The sequence below is a fragment of the Lissotriton helveticus genome, chromosome 1_1, assembly GCF_964261635.1.
Source record: "Lissotriton helveticus chromosome 1_1, aLisHel1.1, whole genome shotgun sequence".
NCBI classification, from domain to species: domain Eukaryota; kingdom Metazoa; phylum Chordata; class Amphibia; order Caudata; family Salamandridae; genus Lissotriton; species Lissotriton helveticus.
The window spans coordinates 1,349,131,305-1,349,157,835 of NC_136057.1; the positions used below are offsets into that span (position 1 = coordinate 1,349,131,305).

General features: G+C 44.6%; 1 protein-coding gene across 1 annotated transcript in view; it reads left to right on the forward strand.

The window, feature by feature from the left end:
• Positions 1-26,531, forward strand: part of ACO2 (aconitase 2) — a 352,074-nt gene that overhangs the window by 26,326 nt on the left and 299,217 nt on the right. The window contains exon 2 of the mRNA XM_078683141.1: positions 9,214-9,356. Coding sequence (XP_078539267.1) covers positions 9,214-9,356 — 143 coding nt within the window. The remainder of the gene's footprint in view (positions 1-9,213; positions 9,357-26,531) is intronic.

A 26,531-nucleotide genomic window follows, 5' to 3' on the forward strand; every position in this document is an offset into this window, starting at 1 on the left:
CCACCCTGACTGAGGTTATTAAGGCAGCACTTAGTAGGCCTCCCCAAATTTTATTGAGGGTGTCGGAGGGGTGGTTTAATGGAGTGTTCAAGTACTGTTTTTTTAAAAAAAAAAGTGAAAGCAATGAAGGAGTTAAAGGAAGCAAGTTGCAAGGAAGATCTTAAGGCATACTTGGGCATTGTGAATTGGCCATTTATGAATGAGACTTAAGAGCCCTCCATCGACATCACCATATCTGGGCAGGAGTGGCATCTTTCTTTGGGGTGGTCTAGGCCTCCGCGGTTGGGGAGGAAGTTATGGGGAGCACAGGGTGGGGTCATGCAATCTTGATCCCTGCGCAGTCTCAAAGGGAGAATTCCTGCCCAAATATCTTACTAATCTAGATGAAGGGCTGGAGGCCATTAGATCAAGCCGCAGCTGCATAGCACCTGATCCAGATAGGACCGAGGGGACTTTAACTGTGACCGCCTGATCTCTCTCCTGGACTAGACGGGGAATGTCCTAGACTCTGTCCTATTGTCACGTCTTGAGGCATGGGCTAAGGAGACCAGCAAACTTTCAGATATCTAATTTGGGTTCTGTAGGGGGTTTGGAATGGAAGACCAATGTCATAGACTCCCTTTTGCTGGGCAAGTATACCATCGCCAATTAGGGCTCCCTTTTTCTGGGGTTTGTGGACCTGTCCAGCACCTATTGATTGAGTGTTTTGGGTTAATGTTCGGCGTCGTTTGGTATCTGCAGGGGTGGCAGGCAAGGTTGTGTCCTTGCACACTTCCTTTTAACTCTCTCTTCACGAGCTCGCTGGAGAGGGAGTTGGTTTCAACATGCCTCAAATTGGACAGTGTCCCGTACCAGCTAAGCTGTATATGGATGATGCTGTCTTTGTGGGTTACACCCCAGTAGTGCAACAGCACCACTTAGAACGGTTCTCAGCCTTTATGGAATGGCTGAACCTGAAAGTAAATACAAGTAAAACCTTTGCCACGTAGCTCAAAACGTATTGTCAAACCAAAATGTTACTTCAACTCCAAGCCTATTCAAGACACGAGTGGTTTTAGCTACCTTAGTGTGACCTTCAATAATATAGGGTCCTGGTTCCCGCAGCAGGAGATCAGAAATAGCCAGTTTGACACAAGTATCAATGCTCTTTGCTTTACTGTGAAATTGAGCAGAAGATCTAATGGCCACATACTGGCAATTTGTCTGGCAAAATATACAAGTGTGGTGATTTGAGGCAGTGTCTGGGGAATTCATAATGCAATCGTGTTGCAGGTTGCTGAAAATAGGTTTGCCCGTCGTTTGCCTTCCCTCGCCCAAGGCACTGCCCCCTTCATGTACCATAAGGAGCAAGAGCTTTTCCCTTGAAGAATAAAATACGGACTCGTCCATTTATGTCATGGCACAGAGTCTGTACCAATAAGGCGCCAGCAGTAAACAGTTCGATAATTGAGAACTGCCAGTCTGTGGACTGCGGTCTTGAGATTCTATGGCTGAGGGAAGTGAAGGCCATGTCCCTGTCCAGACCGGATTAAAGACCCGACAACTTTATCCTCCTTGGGCAAAAGGGTAATGAAGAATATTCAATACACTGCATGGGGATGAGAGGTGCGGGGTGCGGCTAAGCCAGAACATTGCCATCCGTTATTTCCTATTCATCGCTGGCCCTATTAATGGTCCCCCAGCCCTTTCTGCTACTTAATGCACATCACTATACGCACTTTAGTCTCCTGAGGTCTAGATTAAACCTATTCTATAGGTTAGTTTCCTTTTTCCCACTGTAACAATTAGTAGCGTAATCTTGATCTCGCTTCCCTACAAAGTACATTAATATAATATCCTTTTCTAGTTTTTATTCCAAACCCAGATCTTGCAATATCAAAGCCCTCTTGAACAAACACTCCATAAAGCAAACACAAGGAGATGATGGACGGAGCACTGAAACTTTTCAGACACTCGCCCCCAGTCACTATTAGATCTAGGTTGAATCCATCATCGTTCTTTAGCTTACTTCGCCACCCCAGTTTGGGCCCAGCCATATGACCTACCTGGTCACCAAGTCACTACCAAGAACTATCCTCTCTGGAACGGAAGCAAGCCTCCTCTGACCAGTTTCAGGGTATTACATCTCATTAGCCAGGCTAGCCTGAATCCAGTGGGTCCCTTGCTCACTTTACCACTGGATTCAAGCTAGCGTGGCTGACGAGGAGTGGCGCAGGATGCTTGTTTCTGGTCCAGGAAAGTCCAGGAAAGATTTTCCTGGACCGGAAACAAGCATCCTGCTTGTTTCCGATCCAGGCAAAAGAACGATGGATTGAACCAGATCTGTGACTGAGGGTGTGTGGTTAATACGTTTTAAGCACTCTGTCCATCATCATCTTGTTTGCTAAACACTCCATAAGACATTTTGCACAGGCACTTTATTTCCTTCAACATCTAGCATCAGATTAAACAATAGTGACCTTTTATACTTATCTCAGACTTCTGATCAAGATCAGGAAGACTTATGAGTGTGAATCTAAGTTATGTGCCTGGGTTTATTTTGATTCGCAGTGCTATGCTGAGGTTTTTTTCTCTCACTTTTTACACTAGTATGAGCACAAAGTGAGATTGCAATAAGACCAGATATCAGCCTGTTGACCTTGACTCTGGCAGTAGGTGAAGTGTATAGGAGTTGGACTTGCTGTATAAATGTGTGGCTCAGCCCCAACCGGGCAAAAAGTGTAAAAAGGAACTTCCACTCTAAGGACTCAAATGCCTTAGTGGCATCTAGCAGCGCGGCTTCTGCCGAGACATGCAGAGCAAGATAGTGCATCAGCGCAAATCTAGTCCTGAGGTTGTGGGATGTGGAACGGCCTGGCACGAAGCCAAACAATTAGTGGGAGCAATGGTTGCAGCCTATTTGCCAATAATTGAGCAAATATTTTATTGTCTGTTTATTAGTAATGACCGGTATTATGAATCACAGGGAGTGGGATATTTGCCTGGTTAGAGCAATGTAATTATGACTGCCTCTATCATTGACTGTGGAAGTGACACTCCTTGGAGCGTCTCCCGATAAACCTCTAGCAGGGGAGGAGCCAAGAGTGATGGGTACTCTTTGCAAAATGCCGTAGAGAGTCCCATCGGCTCCAGGGCCTTATCCCCTGTCAGACTATGTATGGCTAGCTGTATGTCCATAGCGGTGAAAGTCTTGTCTAGGTAATCTCGGTGTGCCCTGTCCAGCCACAGTAGCTCTATAGTGTCCAAGTACTTCAGCAATTGTGAGTCTTGGGAAGACAATGACGTGGTGTAAAGTTGGGTGTAGACGTTTTTAAAGGATGGATAGTATGTTGGTTTGTGTGTGGACTGGCGTCGAATCTGGTGTGTGGAGCTCGGTGATGTATGTTGAGGCCCTGGAGGGGTTTAATAGATTCACCAATGTCTCGCCACAGCGGTCTACCTCTTCGTATTGGCGGGCCTACCCGAATTTATGGAGGAATTTGGTTTCTCTTTCGGCTTCAGGGCTCGAAAAATCCAAAAAATGGTACTAGTCCTGCAGGACTAGTACCTTAAAAAAATTTCCTCGACCGAACTGCAACCTACTTGACCTCTCTCTCTGAAAGCGGATCAAATGTGACTAGATAACAAGATTTAAAGGCATCTTTATTGCTTAACTTTGTGAGCAATAAAATGCCTTTAAATCTTATCTTGTCACATTTGCTCCGTTTTCAAAGACAGAGGACAAAAGTTGGTTTGTTTTCCTACTCACCAGAAAGGGCGAGTAGGACCTAAAAACAGCTCAACCTTGTTAAATTTAGCTCGACTATGTGAGCGGTCAAGTGGAATTTTCAAGCACTAAGCTTCATCCTAGAAGGCTGTGAGCTTTTCCTGTATTTGAGCCAGTAGCTTTGGTTCCCACGATTGAAAGTGCTGGCATTCTAGGGCACAAATGTCTCTCTTGGTTTGTTAGGGTGTTGCGTATGTCTTTCAAAACCCCTGACTGCAGGCAATGCAAGCCCCATGAATCACTACCTTGAAGGCCTCCTGTAATGTGCCTGCTGTATCCACTGATTCAGCGTTTAGCTCAAAGAATTCTGTTATGTTTTTACGTATCTCCGCTTTAAATATGGCATCCAGCAGCGCATTCTGTGGAAGCCGCGACGCAAAAGGCTGCGCAGAGGACTGTTGGATCTGAAGTTTGAGAAACACTGACGTATGGTCTGATAGCGTGTGTGAGAGATGTGTTGCCTCTACAACCCGAGTGTGCATGTCTTTGGATGTGAGCCGAAAGTCTAATCTAGACCACGTGCTGTGCTGCTGTGACACACAGGTGCCCTCCCTTACGTTAGGGTGCAATAGACGCCAGGTGTCTACTAGGTAGTTGTCATCCATCAGGGTACGCAGTGTAGCAGCTACCTGTGGGTGATGGCTATGGATGCACCTCCCCTGTCTGCGTGTTCTGACAGGATCACATTAAAGTCACCTCCACAAAGTATCGCAGATTGTCCAAGTAGCTGAATCTCTGACCATATATGATAAAAAAACATCTGGGTTATCAGTGTTTGGCCCATATGTGTTGACTATTGTTACCCGTTTCCTGTATAGTCCATCCTTAAGTAGAATGCATCTGCCTTCTGGGTCTACTATGATGCGATCTTCAGTCCATGGGAGACCTCTACGAAGTAGCATTGCTACTCCTCTGGAATAGTAGGTAGATGTCGATATGTCATCACCGCCCCCCCTCTGTTTGCTTTTAGCTTTGATTGGGAGGTGTCCCTTAGATGAGTCTCCTGTAGGAGGCAAATGTCTACTTTGTATGGTCAGATATGATTGTATCAGCCTTTTTTTTCCTGTAGTGGTTTAGGCCTCTAACGTTCCAAGTGACACAGTTTAGAGGGACCATGCTAGCAGATTGGGGATTGCTTAGTGTATTGATAAGGGAGCTGTGACCCAATGGGTAACTCCCTGTGTGGCAAGCAGATCAGGCAAGTTTGTTCGCAGTGTCGTTGAGCATCTTTGTGTGTCCGCTTCGCTTGTGTTGTGACTCGGTTTGGACGTGCAGTGTAAGCAACTACAGCAAGACAATTTGTGTTAGTAAACAACAACTTAATCCCCTCCCGCCACCCCTTCCCACACCAACCCCCAATTAGATTGAGTAGTTGTCCCCCCCGCCCCTCCCAAACAAACCCACCAAAGCAATATACTCGGGTAGCAAACAGAGTGAAAGGGAACTATCCCGGGGGAACGTGAAGTTTCTGGCGTACATTGCTGCCAGTAAAGGCTAGGTGGCCGAGCCGTACTATATTTCAGGCTGTGAAACTATAATGGTAGATAGAGCAATAAGTACTGATACAGCATTATATTGACAAAACAGCTTACCACACGATGAAGTTAAGCTTAAGGGATGACACAGTTTGAGAAACTGTACTTTGTCATTTTCACCCAGATGACCTTCTGACGATACTTTATCTTCCGGTTGCGTAGATTTCTTTGACCTGCCAGCCTGTTTGGCGAATTTCAGTGCCGCCTTCACGACCATCAAAAAGTGAGGCCCTCCAGCTATATCCAGAGCCTACCTGGTTCATGACTGTTGGAGCAGTTTTTTGACTGGGGCACATTCCCTGGGAGATGTCGGACCAGTTGGGTGAAGTCCGGATAAAATGATATGGCATTGCCCTGGTATTGGATGGAGCAGAGTTCACGTGCTTGCCTGAGGATTGTATTGCGATCCCGGTAATTTAAGAGACTAGCCAGATTTGGACAAGGCGGTGTCTTGGACAGAGTGAGCGGTGGGCCCAATCGATCAGGAACATACTGGAAAGTTCACTGCCAAAGAGTTCACACAGCATGGCTTCCACGTACTGCTCCATGTTTGGTTTGTTGGTAGTTTACAGAATTCCTGTAATTCTGACATTATTACGCGTGGATCTGGCCTCCAAATCCTCATTCTTGGCTTTTATTAGTGAGAGTATTTTGTCCATTTGTAAAAGCTGCTCTTGAGATTCTGTGTGCCTGTCGTCCAAGTCAGAAACTCTGTTTTCGAGGGCATCAATTTGGGTCTTGTGCTTTTCGACCCTCTCCTTTACCTGGTCCCAGGCATGCGGTAAGTGAGTCAAGTTTAGAGTCTATCATGAGCAGGCTATCTTTCACATCCTTCAGGATTGTACGCAGGCCTTCCTCTTGTGATGAGCCCATCTTTTCTACCCCCATCGTAGCATCAGTCGCGGGACCGCTGTCAGTTTGGCGTATAAGTCTTTTGTCAAAGTACAGTTTTAGTTGCTTTGCTTCATTTTTCCCCATATCTTCGGTCTCCAGCGAGCGGCGTGTAAGGCAGGTAGGTGTACAAGAGCAACAAGTGGCAGTGATCCTCTGGCTGTGATACCGGTAAGCCCAAGGCGTATTGCGTATGCACGGCTGGTGATAACAGGCCTGGAATGACCCCCCCCCAAGTTGCAGCCAGTTCTGGCAGGCAATTTGTGTGCTTGGTGCGCCATGGAGCCTGGGCTGTGTGGTGTGCCTTGTTTACCCAGCGGGCTTTCGCGGTGATCTGCCGCTACTCCTCCGCTCAACACCCGGCTGGAAGTGTGCCTGCATGTTTGTGATTGATTTCAGTTCGCACCCTCCTGCACACACGTGGTGTCAGGACCCCCACGTGGACAGTAACTTCAGCGCTGTATGGGATAGTCTTTCTCTGCATAGGCCCGATCCCCAGTGTGCGTGGCTCTTTCGTTCAGCAGTGGCCTCTTCCCCCGGGCCCCGCCAACCAGACAAGTCGGCAACGTGAGCCCCCGCTGCACACCAGGCAGCACCTCTCCGTTGGGGGCTTCACTCGCTTAGCCGCGCAGCTACGGTCGGAGGCCACGCTCGGGACTCACTGGCACGATGGATTCGGCTGGTTCCCCCATCAGCTGCAGCGGCCTCTTTGTCAGCCCTCCATCATCCCGGGGCACATCAGGAGGATTCTCGGATGTCTGCACCAATTTCGGCCGGGCCAGCGGGGGACGAAATGAGCGGCCATGCTCGCCGCGCTGGGTTTGACGGTGTTGCGGGCCCTAGCGTAGAAGGCAGCAGCAGCCCCAGGTCGGGGCGCCATTGGAGCGGCTCAGGCAGCGTCCCCACAATCACAGAGGCGACCAATTCTGGCGCACACCGCCGTTTGGTGAGTGCTTAGTGTGCTGTGGTGTACCAGCACTGTTGATTTAAGCCAATGTATGTAGGATTATCAGGCTCGGCAGGCAGAGCCCTCTCAGTGAGTGGCCATCTTGCTGCTTGGTTTGGGCCCGCCCCGCCAAAGCATTGTTGTTAAGTGCAATATTTTAACTATTTGTAGTGTTTTAACATTTTGATATCATTGTGTCGTAATGTATTATATTGTGATTTTATGGCCTAGTTTCAACTAGATCGAATAAAGGTATTTGATTTGGATGATTGTAGGTATGATTCTGAGTTTTGCCAGAGCATAAGCGCATTGTAAGCATCAGTGAGTGAGGTGGGACCACATATGTTTTTGTCATCCATTCATGTTTTGGAGAGAACTGGATCCATATTTTAATGATGTTTTGCTGATATCTGTGTGCACTTGTAAAAGTGCTGTCCTGGGCAGGGATAAGGAGTACATAGATGTCTATTGGGTTTTCAGTACCATGCAGGAGGCTGTGGTTCAACTTCCCTTATCCCGTGTATGAACAAACTCAAGGTAGCATGTATGTGGTTATAAATAGGAAGGCAGCTTGTGTTAAAGTGCTTTGGTAGAGCTATATGTGCTTTAAAATTAGACCTACATTTTAAGCACCTTAAAAAATGGCAGTTTAAATGTAATTCCTGTTGAATGTAACCTACCGCATCCTTCTGTTTCTGTACTACAGTCTTGGGGTGGGGGGGAGGGGGGGGTTAGCTTAGATGGTGGGTAGTCTTCCCTACACATAAACATCTTCCATGTACTAGGAACTTGGTTGGAGAACGACCAACATAGCTCATTGTGGCCCTGTTTCTTGCTCACCTTATTGGATGCAATGTGTGTTCCATGTTTTTCTCTAGACTTCTTATATGTGTACATAGAAGTATTAGTGACACTAACCCGTATTTTCTTTCTACTCTACCAGAATGTAGGAATGCAGTGAGCTAATATCTTTGGATGTTTATGACTTGTTCACTCTTTGGGTACCCCGTGCTATTGTTGGGCATATAGGTCCAGAGGGGCTTTGTAAAGAGAGGGTCATAGCCTTCTTTTGATGTCGTCAGTGTTTTTTTTTGTGTTTTCCCCAGCACTGGATCTTTCATCGATTCCATGATTTTCCTAACACTCTTTCTACTTGTTTATATCTGTGCATTAGCAGTGGTGCTTTTGGTATGAGGTAATTGTTAAAGCATTTTCCTCGATGGTGAATGCCTTTTCTGAATGCCTCATGTAGTGGTCGTTACCTCCATTTAAATATTATCGAAGTGTGGTCTGCGATGCAGCCATTCTCTCAGCCTTCAATCCCAAGTGTCCTTTGCTGTCGAAATTCGTCTAAATTTGTTTTTTTAAATATTCCAAAAGTACACTAGAGGCCAATGTTAGACTCAGTATCTCGTGGGCTGTTCTTGCCCTTACTTCTGGGAACCTTAGCAGCACACGTCAAATATTTTACCAAAAAACAGCTGTTTGTACAGAAGAGTTTTGTATGTGAATTCGTGAAAAATAATGTATCTTGGTGTATTGCTTAAGTAAGCAAATGTTTTGGGGAGTGCCATAGATTTTTGCAAGGTTGCACACATTTTGGTTGGTAGCAACGCAATACCAATTTGATATGAATAAATATGTAAAGGAGCTAGAGACGCAAGAACAGTCTTGCTAAAAAAATAAATCTTGGCCTGCTTTCCTATTGAGGTCAAGGACCCCTACGTAATATAAGAGGCCTCAATTGGAAAGCAGGTTGAGGCAAATGAGAAGCGAGAGACCAGTGTAAGAAGGGGGCCAACTGAGGAGGTAACCTGGCAGTGAGAAAAACTAGGTTAAACGTATTCCTTCTCACTCCGTCCCCTTACATGGTAAGCTCTGTGGTTTTATATGTGATGGTTTGAATGTATATGTGATGGTTTGAATGTTCTACCTTTTAGGGCTTCATTTTAGATAAAACTGTATTTGTGTTGCTGCTGGCTGGTTCTTGCTCTGTTGATGTAATTTGAAGCAAACCCTCCTATTCTGGCTTTATTGGTCTAATGAATGCTCTGACCGTTCCTCCCCATCTGCAGCAATTCCTCATCCCTGGGGTCCGGCGGTATCATGTCTCTGCCGCCCTCTGCCAGAAGCGCAAGGTGGCAGTAAGTCACTTTGAGCCCAACGATTACATCCAATATGAGACACTGCAGAAGAAGATTGACATTGTGCGGAAACGGTGAGTGATTTGTCCTATCCCTGGAAACTGCTGCCCAACCATTTCGTAGTATAACCTCACTTTATTTTCATACTTTGATATGTCCTGTGATAACAATTGGAAGAACCGCACTTGGAATGTGGCTTGACCAAGTGCAACAATAAGACGTTAAATATATTGTGTGCAAAGCACCGTTTAGGTGCAGCTTGTATATATAGTGGGCCAACTTCAGTATCGGCTGATACTACCCAATGAGAGCTCGTTATTAGCACAAGAGGCTTCTTGGATAATGGGGCCTGTGTATTATTGCAACAAAAGGGCTTCTAAAATGTTTTGGTAGGGCAGGGGGTCTTCATACTTTGGGGCATGTCCCCCCTGGTGGTCAGTGCATGTATTCCCAGGGATGGCTGGTGCAAATGTCTCTGCAAGCACTTGTAAATTCGGATGGCCTGGAAGCACAACCTTGCTTATGTTGAGTATTTCCAGGTTGTATTTGTTTACATGTAGTCCTTGAAATGTGTGTGGATTCTTTAATCGCAAGTGCCATGGGACAGGGTCAGTGTACGTGGTGGCGGAGTCTAAGACATGGCAAAAAAGAAAAACAAAATCTTGAGCATTTTGATTTTTCACCTTCCGATAACTGCAGTTAAAATGAGGCGCGCACAGCTTAAATGAAAAATAAATGCAAGTGAAAGGAATCGGTATGAAATGTGCACTCATACATTTGTTAAACCTGAGTTGGCTGATGCTAGCACAGCAGATGTCTGTGTGACTTGACTTGGAACTGAATCCTAGTTTATGCAGTAGGAAATAGCGTTTTGTGTAGTTATAGTGGTATTCAACTCTTTATTTAAAAATAGTGTTACACGCAGTATAATCTAGGCTGTTCAGGGAAAGTTCTTTCTGCAAAAGGTTAGCCCAGGAAGACACAGGGAAGTGGGCACCAGGGTTGCAGTCAGATGCAGAGCCCTGAACTGCCATACTCTTGGTGCCTCAGCGTAATGGCGCAGAGGGAAGGGGCGAGATCTATGGATAGTCGAAGAGGTGGCCCAGGATAGGATGCTATCATTAGTGCATCGGGGAAGGGGTGTGAGTGACCCCTACAACCCAATTATGGGTGTCTAAGTACGAAAAACAATAGTAGAGGTCCATTGTCCTTGCTAGCATTGTAGCCCAGTTTACCTGTTTTTGTTTTTTACACAAAAGGGAAGAAACTCTACTTTGCGCCTCAGACATAGGAGTGATGGGCCAGTGGAGTGGGCAGAGCAGACAGACAGCTTTGCAGGGCTGCTGGTATCATTGCTGCATGTGCAGCGCCACCTGGGTCTAGCGGCACGAGGGACCGTCTGAACCCCAATCCTTGATTTCATTAAGGCCCAATGCACACTTACTATGCTCGTTTTGCTTTGGGTATCACAATGATGGCCCGAGAAGCAGTATAGTTGAAGCAGAGGAAACACCTTATTTTGGGTCTCCGAGAGGAGTATGTGGCAAGATGGTTGTCCATGTTTTTCACAAACGGCCTAGGTAGCCTGCTTGCATGGCAGTAGCTATCATTGGTGACGCAGGTGCAGCAGCACTAGGTCTGAGGAGTCTTAAGCAATCACTGTATTGCAATTATGACTATTATTTATTTTTTTAAAAAAGGGGCATTGGAGCAGATTTTCCTTTCTAGCATTAGGGTTGACAGCAGCCTTGATGCAACAAGCATTTACAGTGCAACAGTCTCGCCTTTGCAAAAGTTTGAGCTATTGGCATTGTAAATGACAGCATTTTTATTTGTGTTGGTTTTAAAAACAGATAAATAAATGGCATTGTCATTTACAATGCTAATAGCTTAATCTCTCGCACACGCACGCACACGCACACACAAACACACACACACACACACGAGGGTGGGGTGTTGCAAAAATGTGTGAGGAGTTGAAGAAACCATGCTAGAGGGAGGAATGGGACAAGGCATCAACACGGAGGGACTTGCAAGCAACAACACAGAGGGGCCGGAGGCTGCTTGCTGCCCTCCTGACTTTTACATGTGGACCCAGGGCGGCAGTTTGTTACTTGGTACCGACATTCAGAAAGCGGTTACATGGGCCACTATGTAAGTATTTATTTACACATTAACTAAAGGTAAAAAAAAAAAGCAAAGGTGTCCTGCACCACTTTTCTTTAGAAACACTTTCATTTTTAAAAACGTTATACAGCAATCATGTAAATATGATACTCTTTAAATTAAAAAAAAGTTTACTTCATTAACATGCAGATGTGTTTCATCTTAGTGCATCAGATTATATTTCTGCATTGTCATGTATTTATTAAAAGTGACTGTCCTCAGAAATAAACTTTAAAACATTTATACCTTCCCCGCCATGACAACCACATGTTACCCAAGAGGTAAGTTGGTTGTCATGTGTCCATGCAAGGTGGACTAGTTTTATTATTATACATGGAACAACATGATAGCTCATTAAATTAAACTAAAGAAGGTCTGTACAGCACACACCGTGAACTAATGTAATTTTAAGGCGCTCTCATATATAATAATTAACAAAAACAAGTGGACTTGACTTTACACGGTTGAGCATGAAAGGTCCTCTACCCAATCCAATTTGTTAGTGCTGACAGTTTTCAGAATTTGCTAGATCAACTTCCCTTCGATTATCGGTAAATATGAGCCTTATTTTTTAACCCACTTTTACCGATTCATCCTCTGGGCATCTCAGAGTAGTTAACTGGGTATCTCAGAACAGTTGTTTCTGAAACTAGGAGCGCTATGGACCAGAACGTCTGCATCAGAAAACACTTCTCCGAATGCGCCACTCCCGATATGGCGTACATCGCCTGACAGAACGTTGCTCAGGGCTGCGCGTGCGCACTTGGCAGGGCCGGGTCCGGAATACAAGATGGCGGCGGTAGGGAGGGAGAGGCGGAGGCGGGACAGCAGTACGCAGAGTGGAGCCTGTTCCAGAGTCCCTGCTAATCCAGCCCCAGGTAAGGCTAGCGGCCACTCCGCGCACTGCCAGCGGAACGTGATACCTTGCTCGCCTATAGAAGGCACGTGCGGCTGCGGTGGCAATGAGAAGTACACCGGGCTAGAGATCAACATTTTGCTGACCGTTCCAGCTTTTTTGGGACATTTAGGCTTTGAAGGCTCTGGAACAAGACTAATGCCGTTTATTAATGGCGGCTACCTCATTTCGATTGACGAATGTGGTGGACGTAGCCATTGTTCATGGGCGTTTCAATGAACCTTTGGACAAATAACACATGAGCAAAACGCGTAAACGGAAATGCAGCTATGAAGCATTTAAACACATTATCTTAGTATTTGGACGTGTTTTTTGGGGTATATGACATGTTAATAAGCCCGTTTTGGTTGGATCTCGGTCGACTGGCTTCTCAACTAGCGCTCGAGTGCTTGCCATTTGTCTCTAAGCCCCGTACTTTTCTGATTGAGGGGCTTGTTTTCTATGATGTAAACAACAATCAAAAACACGCCCCCAGTCTGAAAAGAACGGGGCTTAGATGGAAAGAATGACGTAACTTAGACCTCTTCTCCAATGGCTGGCCCCCGTTTAGGGGCTACTCAGTCATTAAATCTCGCCAGCGAGACTGCGCATGTGCGCAGCCTACGCTAGCCGAGACCTAAAAAAGGAGCACATTTTTTTCTGAAAGTGACCAAGCCTGTTCCAGGAGTGGTGTGATGGTCTGGAATGATGTGGAAGGGAAGAAAGGAGCTGAGAAGATAGCCTGCTACTTGGGACCCCAGTTATCATTAATGTGGTAGGATGCAGTTTCTTGCGGCCCAAGAGTGCAAAGGGCTCATAACACCCCAGTTATGGAGAGTAGTATTTTTGGGCCAATTACGGTTTGATGCATTTGCTCGTTAAAAGTCATTTGGGGTGGATTGTGTGCTGCAGAAAAAGTGCCTCTGAAATGATTTCATAAAGCCACTCCCCCTGCTCTCAGCCATGTTCTTCCCACTCCCCCACTCATTGCTTTAAAGTTTTGGAGGGGGGTCCGACATCAAAAATTTTGGTTATGGGGCTCAGGGCAAAACATTTTGAAGACCTCTGCGGTAGCAGGTACTTGCAAACTGCTCATACACATGACCTCTTTACCCTATTGGACAAACAAACTAGTAACAACCCCTGCTATTAAAGAAGTTTTATTAAAAAGCCAGGTTTTCAAGTATGTACTAAAATATAGAAGGCAGATGACGAGGATAGAAGTAACTAGTTAAAGATTTTTGCAGCATCAATGGAGAATTCTTTATCACAGGAGGCTCCTTTTGCTCTGAGGCCAGCGAGAAGAAATGGGTTGCCAGAATGCAGGCTTCTTTTGGAATTGTGCAATTAAAGTTTGGCTGGAAAAAACATTGTAGAAAGTCTACAACTTTCCTAGTGCAAAATAGCCATGGATTTGAAAGTAATTCTTACACTGGGAGCCAGTGAATCGTTCTTCAGATGGGTATCATATGGTCCAGATTGCTGCAGCTGGCGGGTGGTTGAACTGCTGTCCTGCATAAATTAATCCGTTTCAGAAGGAGCCAGGTAGAATAAACTACCACAGTCCAGACTTGACCAATGCATAAAACAGCCGTTTTTAAAAGCCATCTACCAGAAAAGAGAAATGTCTTCTAAACTTTGAACTGAAGAAAGTAGCTATTTGCCACCTTGACGTTTTATTGTCCATGAAAATTCAAGGTGAACCCCTAAATTTCTTTTGGGATTACCAGGGGCAGTAATGCCGACCGAGTTTTGTTCCAGTGATCAGTACTGAGGGGTGTAAGTAGGACCTCAGTTTTTTAGGGCTTCCACCATTGAGTGATTGCCAGGCAGGCGTTTGGGCTGTCATTGTTTGCGTTCAATGTATTAATTTAACAGTCTAATATAGCCCTGAAAAGTATGATTTTAACAAACAAAAACTTATATTGGCATTTCTAGGTTAATACAGAGGACAAAAGTAATATGGTTAATGCAATAATTCAGGAAATGGAACTAGATGCTTCAGAACGAAGTAAAGAAGAAGGAGACCCAGTGAAGAGGTCATAAGACTAGGGGTATAATAGCTTGGGAGAGTGGCTTTAGAATGGTGAGAGGATGGGTATTCTGACACCATGAGATGGTAAGATAAACTGTGTGCCGTTTGAAAACATATAGAGTTGTGCCCTCTATTGCCATAATAGCCTAGCAGGGGGGTGTATGTACAGGTCGAGTCGCAGTGGGGGGATTGTAGAACTCTGGGAAACACTTCAGTTTGGCATACTGGCAGTAGAACCACAGACAGGGCGAGGCAAGAGTGCATGAACTGTTGGTAAGAAAAGATAGAATCCATTTTAATACCTGGTCCGATATGCTAATATGCCTACCGCATTGAAATCACTACACACGTTCACAAAGCATTATTGCTTCAATTCGAAACACCCAGACTGATGCTAAAATGGGTCCGTAAACCCTGAGAAAAAAGTTTAGATAGTGTATTGGCATGGCCAGCGCGCTGGACGTAAATTTGTGTAGCTCTTTTCCTGGCTTCATAAGCAGGGGTTTACAGCAATTACCCGGTACCCAACAGTCGCCACTAGGCTGAATCACAAGAAGCCCCACTGGTGAAGTGCGGCTCCACATAGGGGTACTCACTCGAGCATTTAAAGTTCAGAAGGAGAAGAGTCTGGTGTGGGCACAGCCAATTTAAGTAGTAATGGCGTGTTATGAGACAGACCTTTTCCCTTTTGTCAATGGAGCTCAAAGCAATCAGGAAATAAGTGTCCCTGCGGAAGGCATAGAGAAGGCCGTCACTTTGGATTGTGGCTGGATGTGAAGACTTTTGGTGCTGCCGAGGTCGGACGGAGGCACAACTTGTGCAGGCTAAGGACTAACCGGAGGTGATTTAATCTATTCTGTGCCGGCAAACGTGAGCACAGGATGACGGCGGTGGCTCTCCCTTTTCTCTGGGTGGAGTAGGGCTCGTGATCCGAGCCATGTTGTTTTCAGCAGGAAATTTTGGCTCCTAGAGGAGCTCCAAGAGATACATAAGCACAATTAAAGGACTGGAAGCCTGGATCACAGTCATCTAGGCCAGTTGGTGAAAAAAAGTGACCTCCCTGGTGGTGAACATGTGCCACTTAAACATGGCAAGGTTAGAGACCCAACCTCTGGAGCATATAGAACATGCAGCCTGTAGATTTCATTATGAGAGTGGGCGGGGGAACTGGATCCTTCTATCTCTGTACTGAAGAGACCCCCCTCCCTCCCTGCCCGAAACAAATGCCTTTTAGCCCTTCAAGTGTGCAGTTTTGGCAAGCCTGTGTGTCTATGGCACTCCTGTACATCGGACCACCTATCCAGTGGCCCGCAAGCCTTTGGCCCTAAAACGCTTAAACAGTGAAAAATGTGGCCGGCACTCTCCTGCTACGGATGGACCGTACTGTGGATAGGGCCAAAGACTGATTGGCTGTCCATAAGGGGTGTATGTAGACTGCCAAAACGGGAAATTAAACTATAGAACTCTAAAAACCTCTTAAAACATTAAGTACCACAGCGAAGGGTGAGGACACATGTAGATGGAAAGGTGCATACTAAACTAACTTTGAGAGAACAGACCAAGAGCACATCACAACCCAAGCTGAGCTATATCACATAGGGTGCCGCTAGTCCTCTTTGGGGAATCTGATTACTAGGTCTCCAACATGGCATACAATAGATCAGAGGGACGGCTCTTATAAAGACATGCTCACCACAAAAGGAGGAAAAGCAGAAAGGTCAGACAAAGCCTCGACCTCAGACAAACATTCCCCAGAGAGGCACAACAGTCTTGACATGAACCCAGTGATATTGCAGGATTAACTCCAACAATTTTTACAAGAAGTGAAGGAGAATTAGGGACAATTCAAAGCGAGAAAAAGTACTTAAGAGATCCAGTAGGATTTCTAAGAACTCTGCAGAAGAGTTGGATGTTTTAGAAACCATAGTGGATAATGGTTAAAACGAAGTACATCAGTAGTGGATTCATCATGTTACCTTGGAGAAACAGTACGAGGACAGGCCATTGAAGCAGAAATACACAAAAAAAATCACGTTGGAACATTCAGATAAGGAGCCTTTCTAAAGGGGCAGAGGGCAACAACACCCAAGCCTTTGTACAACAAACACTGCACCACCAAAGAAATGGACCAGACCAGGCCCCCCAAACCCCCCCCCCCCAATCCAAACCGAGCGTCCCTACAATGCGTGCGCAACAGGGGCTTGTAGAAGAGCACCAACGGATATCATAGCTTGAATTCATCTCTGGCAAAAAGGAAGAAATTATGGAAATAATGGGATTGCAAACCCGTTTAGTACAATGGACACAGCTACAGTTCTAGAACTGCTCGGGGGCCATCACCCCTAAAGCAATGTGAGTTCAGGATGATTATAGACTACCCGTGAAAACACAACCCACCATTTAAATTTGGGGTATCTATTTCATATCATTTTCACATGGCCTGTCAGAAACATTTAACCCTTCAAGAGGACAACAAACTATTGGGGGTCCTGGTTACAGGTAAACCAATGTTTCCTAAGTCCTTATTGAGTAAAGACACCAGAATAGGAAGAACATTTACAAGTGTGGGGAGCCGTAGTAAACACGCTTCATCCATGGCAATGGAAATAGCGTGAACCAGGAAGGAAGTACTCAGTCAGAAAACTTGGAGAAAAACCACAAACGACCACTAGACCAATTGAAAACAGGTGTTAGATCATGATGATTGAGCTATGCAAATAAGCTTGAAAAGGAAGCCGGGGGTGAAAGATCATGGAGATTGGGAGCAGAGGCTCCTCTATTAGACTATCCAACATGATAGGAAAGAAACTTCCCAATGATGTATTATCTTAGATTTTCCATTAAGCTACTGGAGAATGTTAGCTACAGGTTTATGCTTACAGTGGATGGTGGGAGTGATCCCGTTTTTACCTGGATGGGTAGATAAGTCTGTGGCATACCATCACACTTCATGGTTCGGTTGCTGCCACACTGGACTTCACACATAAAGAGAGAACCACTAATAACAATTAATTGACAACACTTAAGTAGCTTTAATGGTCAAAGGCTTAATCCTCCACAAGAGATTGGCAGTATTGAATGTTCTAGAATCTGACCTGTGCCTATTACAAGAAACGTACCTCCTAGTGTGGGTCCATCATAGTGATTTACATTTTGTTTCTGTTTACCTCTGCTGGAAACAAACAGTTGGAGTCACAATGCTCTGTGGGGGGAAAAAAATAATTCCAAGGGAAAAATACAGCGGCTCATATAGGCAAAGAAGGCCGGCGAATGGGAATTGCATTCTCATATGGGAAGACATTTCGGAAATGCAATATTACAGAAAGTGTTCTCGTGACCGAGGGTTACTTGGTTCGAGTTGGCAATATCAACTTGACCCTGACCCTCCAAAGATGGCTTTCAGCCGAGTCCATAGGGAATTAGACTACCACACATACAGCAAAGTGACTGTTAGAGGTGGGCTTAAGGAATAGCTGACACCACCTACTCACTGAGGAAATTGATTACGCATTTTATTTTGCTGCTCAGAGATCTTGTGTATTTTTACTATTTTCTGATCTGATCCATCTTCACGCACAACTTACTGAATAGGCACCATATCAATCCTGCACCATTCACCTATATGCATTCAACTCTAACTCGCAAATAAATGAGGACTGTTAAATTTAGACCACACAATATTTTACTCTAAGATCCTGTTATCAAACATGAGCTGTCTCAAATCATCACAGATTGTTTAAACATTAATGACATGCCAGAAGTCTCCAGAGTTATATTCTGGAAGGCATTGAAGGTTGGTGCCGGAGGGCATCTCATGGCAGTGGCATTTGCTTCAAAAGCAAGACCGAAAACAACCAGGGCCATGTTGTAATGCCATTTTAAAGCATTTGAACATTTACGTAAACACACTAATTCTAACAATATATATAGGAAAATCCTGGCTATGTTAGTGGAATTCACAGTTTTGGATTATGCACATTGTTTTTACGTGGTAGGCAACAAAGCAGTGAAACTCTTAGCTGACCAATTAAAAGTGAAAGTCACATCTTTTAGAATGCAAAGAACAAACGTGGAGGGTCATGGAGAAATAAGCGAAATGTTTAGCAACTTTTATGATTTGCTCTACAGTAAAGAAAACGGAAATGTTGGAGATCTAGGTAACTATTTTACTGACTACCCCAACAATCCATTCCAAAGACCTTGAAGGGATAAACTAGATCACCCCACAGAAACAGCCCAAGTGATAAAACCTATATACAAATTGAAATTAAACAAGGCTTGGGGCCTGACTGCTTCATTGGAGCATTTTCTAAAACGTTTTGCTCCTTGGTTGCACCTGTTCTAGGCATGGCTATGGCACCACAGGAGAGAGAACTGCCTATGAAAGGAGCCGCTATATAACTCCTACTAAACCAGAGGAAATATTTGGAGACTTGACCTTTATGTCAAGTCTTACTACTAAATATTGAAGCTAAATTAATTAGCACCCTGTCAACTATACTTTGTGTGTGGGGGGGTGCTGGGACTGGCCTAGCCTCCTTGCCTTGTACGTGCAAATCGGTCTGTTTTTATTTTCGAACGACTGTGCAGTGATACCACAAAACGACTACACACATTGTAGGCAACGCACAAAGGAGACACCAGAACTTTCTCATTCTCTCTGTAGACATCGCAAAAGTGTTTGATTGCGTTGATTTGCTGTGGATGCTTACTCCTGCTGAAATTTTGGGGACCGCTTCATTAATTGGTCTTTAGCAGGCTACAACCTCCCCCTCCCCCCGAATGTTTGTAATGGTTAACCGGATGCCATCAACATTTTCTATTGAGAGGTTAACGAAGCAAGGGTGTTCCCTTTCGCTTTTACAATTTGCCTTGATGGATTTTTCTCTGGATTTTATACCTATTTCAAACACTCCCCTTGAAGGTTCCGAAAGATCTCTTTAACCAACTACAGACAACCATAAATATCCGTACATGTAGACACGCGGTAACAAGCTGGATGGGCGCCTCATCAAATATTTTAATATGTCGGGGGTAACATTTATGATACTAGTAGAAAACTTACTCTCGAAAGCTGGAAAAGATTAAATGGTTGGGGTCAGAAAAGGACCTTTTTATAGAAATTGTAAATATTTTAAAGTAGACTGAAAATACGCTTCGCTTTTAATTTTTCATGCAATAGATTGTGCTTTTTTATATGCTTTATGGTTATGAAAAACCAAATAAAGTTACCTTTTGACTGACTGATACATTTGGTCCAATAAAAAAACGAGCATAGCAGCAAAGCCAACTTATATGTTTTTACGAACTGGAGGATTAGCGATTCCCCATGTACACACTTAACACATTGCTTCCGTCCTCGGGTACCTTCTGTATTGGGGAATTTTTTTTTAAATAGTGTTGTAACCTAGGTCACTTAATAGCAAGCATACCAACATGGCAGATTCCCTAGCTAGCCAAAAATAGAAGAGCTGGTGACTATTCTCGTTCCCTACGTTGTGAATGGACTGGCAACTGAAAAGGGACTCGCATCTTTCCCTTTCACAACCTTTTGGTTTATCCCAAATTTTCTACCAGCTTTAGATAAACATGCATTTACAAAATGGAGAGACAACAGATGTGTAATGGTGGGGATCCATGTTAAAAAATGGGACCTTCAGTCTTTCAAAGACATCCGACACCAATACGAACTACCAAAGGCTAGGCTGTTTGCTTACCTTCAGGTCCAACACTGGATCCTTTATTCCACAATGTAGGAGGAGCATCTAGAACACTGACATAATTTGAAAAATGGATTAAAGAGATACACTCTAATAAACACACAGTCTCCACTATTGATAGAATATTGATAGAATCTCAACCCTCAATGACACTAGCTCAGAAACAATGAGAAAGAGAATTAAGCAGGCCCATATCCAATAAGGAATGGGAAAAGTTGAACAGCAGGCACTGTACATATATTCATTCATTCATTCATTCAAGAAAACTTTATTTCGGTTGGATACAACCATAAAAGCACATACACAATAAAAAAGAGAGTATATGTGTTCCTCCATCATATTTAAAATTACATTTGATTGCTGACCAGTTAAGGATGCATCAACCCAACAAAATATCATAACGGGAAAGCAGAATTCAAAATTTGTAAAAATATAAATTAAGTCTAGATATTGTTAAAAAAAGGGTAAGATTACATATGTACACAGTTCATTCCCGAAATCTACATGATTTAGTTAATACAGAAACATTGCAGAGTTTAACTAATTAGTTTCCTACGTGTCTGCCACATTGAGAATAGGAACTTTGCCACTGCAGCAACTATCACAGGACTAGTATCAGTTCTCAAAATCCTATAAAAGACAAGATAGTTCCTGATGCCCAAGTTTTTACATAACTGGATGACCCACTTCTTCCGAATTACAGCGTAAATTGGACAAAAAAGTACAACATGAAGAGGGGATTCCTCCTCCTTCCTACAACCTGGGCAAGGACGAGGTGGGCCTCCTGTCCACCTATCAGTAAATGCATATAGGGGCAAAGTTCCATATCTAAATTGTAAAAACAGCTTATTAGCTAGAGTAGGTTGTATAACGTCTAATTCAGTCTCAAAGCCGTAATGTGTATTGAAATTGAGGAACTCGTGGGTTAGGCTTGGAGATTTGGCGGCACAAAGTACTTTCGTTAGGTTGTAATCTTTAATTGTTAGGGCAAGTGATTTCTTGGGAAGTAACTGAGCTAGAGGCCTCGGGATTGATCCAGAGGTTCTCTAGACCAATCGAAATAAAAGACTGCCTAACAAATGAGAGCCAAGGGATCTTATCGGCACCTAAAGAACCCAAAACCACTTTTAGTTCTTCCTTGTAGCACGCCAGCTCGGGAGTACTCCATAGTCTCCTCCAATACAGCAAAGGCCGCAAAGCTAGGATGTCAGCAATAGGACGAATGTTTAGATCAAGCCTTAACGTCACAAGCGGCGTATTTTTAGGGAGGGACATAATCTGCCTAATAAAATCGTTTTCTGTATTAATTAGTTCATTTACTGGTGTATGACCCCAAAGTTCCGCCCCATAGAGGGAAAAAAAACCTTGCCTGAACGCTAAAGATTTCAAGAGGGGCACTTATTGTTTTTACAACTCATTTATTTTGTACTTTTAGAATGCCCCCAACAGCCTGTATGTGTGTATATATATATATATCAACTAGATGCTGTCAAATAAAACAAACTTCTCTTAATCTCTTCCGTTCGTGGTATAAAACCCCACAGAAAATTACAATGTGATAAAAGCAAGGATGGGTTATGCGGGCGTGGATGCGATACCCCAGGCACATTAAGGGCATTGCCCTAAACTAGAGCAATACTGGGATAGGGTGCCACAGGAGCTGGAAGAGGCGTGCAAAATATATAATATATTATTAACAGGCAAAGGGGTGCGATACTACTTGGCATCCCACACCCAAGGAAGTCATCACAAGATCACTACGAGAAAACAACTTGCCGTAGCCCTAGCATTCGCCACTCAACGTCATACTAATGAAATGGAACACGAAAATTCCACCATTGTCTGAAGACTGGATAATAAGCAATGTCGCGCTCTTGCCATAGAAATATCACTTAAAATACAGAACTGACATGGGACATACAACAGTGATTGGACACCATTCATCAATATAATGTCTAAAGAATACCCGAAATTACGAAGACCATGCTTTATTCAGCTTATCCCGGAACACTGTTCTTCTTCACCATTATAATAAAGTTTCCAATCCTCCTCAGCATGACACCACAGATGAAGATAATGTAAGTCCTATCAAGTTACTATGCTCAGCATTTAGACATCAGTCTATGCCAGGTAAAGGTACATCTAGCACTTGCTACTGCTCGTACAACAGGGAACGCGAGTGAATGGGGATGGAGGATCTTTGGTGGGAAGTTTAATTGAGTGGGCGGTAGAATTAAACTACATTACTTAGCTATCTGTAGCTTCTCGCCAACCTATGGTTTGAGGTGGTTAGGTTATTAAAACAAAACAGATATGATAGTAAAAGGAATATTTTTCTCTTATCTCGTATATACTGTAATTTGTTACCTATTTAAACAATTTTCTCACTGGTGCCCAACAGCTGCTAGCTGAAGATTTTTTTTTTACAATTGTCCTGTTCTAGTGTTTGACCAACAATGAAGTTCCTATGTTGCAGAAGAACAGGTAATTTATAGTCGAGGTTCTGCACCGTATGATTCTTCATTAAAATAATAAACCATCCATGTCCCTTGCAGGCTGGGTAAGGTAGGTTAATGCTAAGAAAATCATTATAAACCTGCATTGCCTATCTTACTGTAAAACAAGCATTTACAATGCAACGGTCTCGCCTTTGCAAAAGTTTGAGGTATTGGCATTGTAAATGACAACATTTTTATTTGTGTTGGTTTTGAAAACGGATAAATAAATGGCATTGTCATTTACAATGCCAATAGCTTAATCTCTCGCAAATGCGAGACCTAGTAGTAGAGTGAGTAATAGTAAGTAGTAGAGAGTGAGTAGTAGAGAGTGCGGAGTAGAGAGTGTGTAGTAGAGTAGTAGCGTGAGTACTAGAGAGTTATTGAGTAGTAGAGAGAGCGAGGGAGAGGAGAGGGTAGGAGAGAAAGGATCAGACAGGAGAATGGTGGGCGAGTGGGAAGGCCATTTCCAAAGTGTATGACTGGAGCATGGTGTGCTAGTGCACTGCCTTTTACAGAGAGCACAATTGGGCACTACGTTCATGTCAATTATGCAGCTTTACTGCTAACCCTGCGTGACACATAAATAAGACGTGGAAATCGTTTCTCTGTGCATATCTCTTGTGTGCAACACACATGTAAAGTGTCTTTTTGTTTTGATCCTATTAAAATCTTTGCAACAATCACACTTCAGAATCACAAAAAAACTACGAGCTTCATTTGAACTTTTCTTGCTGCTGAAATATTGTGAAATATTTTGCAAATTTATTTTGCAAGCATTTTCAGTTTTACCTACCCCTTTTACGCACCTTGACGGCTTGCTCTATTATAACTGTCATTTCATTTATATAGCGCTTACTACCCCTGACTAGTCGTTGAAGTGCTTTCAATAATGGTTCGATTTCTGTGGACAATAAATTACCTCTGCTCAGCACTGTATTGTACTCTGTAGATTGCACGCAGCTTGTTTGAGGGTGCTAGTATGCTGCATTAAGTACTACACTGTGGGGGCATCTAAGCGCTAGATTTACCTTTAATATAGGATGTTTATCGTTCACAGGCAGGTAAAGGTCAATAGACTCCAGAATGCACCAATGTCGTATCATATGCTGGTGGGCCCCTTTAATACCCCAGAGTCAAAACAGCCATGGGGCTTTAAGGCACTTTAAATATGTGAAGAATTCTGAAATTGTCTACTTATGTTTTAAATAAATGTCGAAGCAGAACTTGTATATTTAAGATTAGACATACCTGAACGTATTTGCTCAGTAGATGGCTAAGCTCGGGTCCTTACCGGAAGTTTAAATAGGATTTCATTTGTAAAACATCCTGCAATTGCCACGCATGCGCAGCCACTTCTCAACCTTCCTTGGGCCTATTTCCACGGGGGGGGGGGGGGGGGGGGTTGCGCAATTGTTTTAATGTCAGAAATTAAATTCTGGCGCCACGAATTATACACCTCAGCCCCTTGCCGGGTTGCGATTTGTATTTTAACAGAGAACACAAGCTAGTGATTTAGTTAGTTAATAACACCCGTTTATTGTTGGGGAGCCCCTGAATATTGGTTGAAAGGTGGTGTTCACTTGTGAAAAGTATCTCGGAGCCGCCCTGGGATTACTGGCCCGTTCCGGTAAATCTGCCGGACAGCTTGCGCCACACCACAGCGCCTCGTCTGCTGGCAGTGAAAGTCCTAGGGGCTGCTAGTGTGCACCAACGCCACAAAGGAGTGAGCGAGTGTGATTTAATGTGTTAAATTAACAGAGTGAGCAACTCAGTGGCTATTGAGTGATTGGCTGAGTGTATGAGAGGGTGAATGGTTGAGAGCGTGCATGAGACAATGAGTGCGTTGTAGAATAAGTATATGAGCGAGTGATTAAGTGACCCTGAAACGCAAGGCTATTGCCAGACAGCGCAACCGCTCCGATAGTGCCCACAATGGCGCTAATAGCCTCGTGGCGCTTTCAGTCGCAATAAAACTTTCCCACAGGCGCGCCACAATCCCACTTTGCACCGCAAGTAAATGCATAAGGTGAGATGGGAATGCAGCAGAGAAATCAAGTTTCACCCAGCCCCCCCCCCCCCCCCGCCCCCTTACCCCTCGGTCCCACCCGGTCAGATCATATAACGCGTGCACCAGGGCATGGGTGGAGGCAGCTGTTTCACCAGGCAGAGGGGCTGTAGAGGCCTCATTGGGTAAACTGGAGCAGGAAGCTCCCTCCTGTCTCCCGCAACGTCCCCAACAATTGCCCAAGTGAGAGAGATAGGGTCACGGGTAGTGAGGGAAGGGTTCACTGAGGGCTGTATTGATGCACCGAGGGTCGGAGAGGGTGGGGGTGTGTAGTTATTTTAATTGCAGAGTTTAAAAGTTTTAATGCGGATGAAGGCGTTTGTAGGGCGCTTGAGTGTGAGAAGCAGGCAGCGTCTCGGAGGGTGCCGTGAGGGCGGGGGAGGAACACTGAAGGCTGACTAGGGTGCCCAGAATTTTAAAGCTAAAAACCGGGACATTTCACAAAAATAGAAGGACTACAATTTTACTTCAAGCGATGAGAGCGCTACTCAGCAGAGAATTACGGAACAGGCAGTAAGAACATACATAAAATGCAAATTTTAAGCCCAGTAACTTGCCTGTTAATTAAATTGCTTTCTTGAAACAACTGCTAAGTATCCCTGCTTTGTTAAACATGAAAATCACCTCCCACCGTTTTCAGTCGACCCTCTCCAAAAACGGGGACATGAGCTAAATTTCTTGAAATTTGCTGGGACAGCTGGTTAAAAACAGGGACGTCCTGGCAAAACGAGGACGCCTGGTCACCCAAAAGCTGACGCGAGTGCACAAGTGCGGAGGGAAGTGCTGGAGGGCGAGTGTGTTGCAGTCAGGGCAGTAGTGAGTTCTGGAGTGGGAGTGTGTTCCAGTGAGGGGTTTAGTGAGTGCTGGAGGGTGTGTGTGCTGCAGTGAGGGTCGTAGTGAGTTCTGGAGTAGGTAAGTGAGTGCTAGAGTGAGAGGGCGATGCAGTGAGATGGCAATGAGTACTAGTGGGTAATTGAGTCACGGTATGGGTGTGACTGCGGCCTCACTTGACCACGACCGGGTTCACTGACGCTGTGTTACACTGAGCAAAGTGCAGCAGTGCATAAGTGAATGCGGCTGATTTTGGGGTTCAGGTCTAGCGCGCACAGCTGGCGCAGGCCCCGTAAAGATGCCTGTAGCGCACAGAACATGTGTGTATAGTGCAGGTTCTGCATTCCGCACACACGTGGCGTTGTTTGCTATACGTACATTCTGGCGTGCAGAATATTGGGTACACGAGGGGTAGTCACTGCTATAGAGCAACGGAGCTCCGCCGAAGCTGCGCAGGCGTGGAGGACACGTGGTTGACACGCCATGTATACACTGCCACAACTGTATACAATTTCAAAAAGGGGGTGGTGATGGACAGAGTATCTGAGTTAATCAGAACACTCATACCCAGTCAACAGATCAGGGCTTGATCCATCACCGTTTTTTAGCTCACTGCACCATCCCAGTTCAGAACCTGGCTATATGCAAATTAGTCTGTCCCTGGCCCAGTGCATCATGGGAACAGGGCAGACCAAACTACCAAGCCAATTCTTCACTGGAAAGGAAACAAGCTTCCGGGGACCGGTTTCTGGCATTACAGCCGTCTTCGGCCCGGCTTGCTTGAATCCTGATGGTGCAGTGAGCAAGGGACTCATGTCTGATTATTTTGGCCACCATGAGTGTGGAAGGGTATGCTCAGATGTGAGTCCCTTGCTCACTGCACCATCAGGATTCAAGCAAGCCGGGCTGAAGACGGCTGTAATGCCAGAAACCGGTCCCCGGAAGCTTGTTTCCTTTCCAGTGAAGAATTGGCTTGGTAGTTTGGTCTTCCCTGTTCCCATGATGCACTGGGCCAGGGACAGACTAATTTGCATATAGC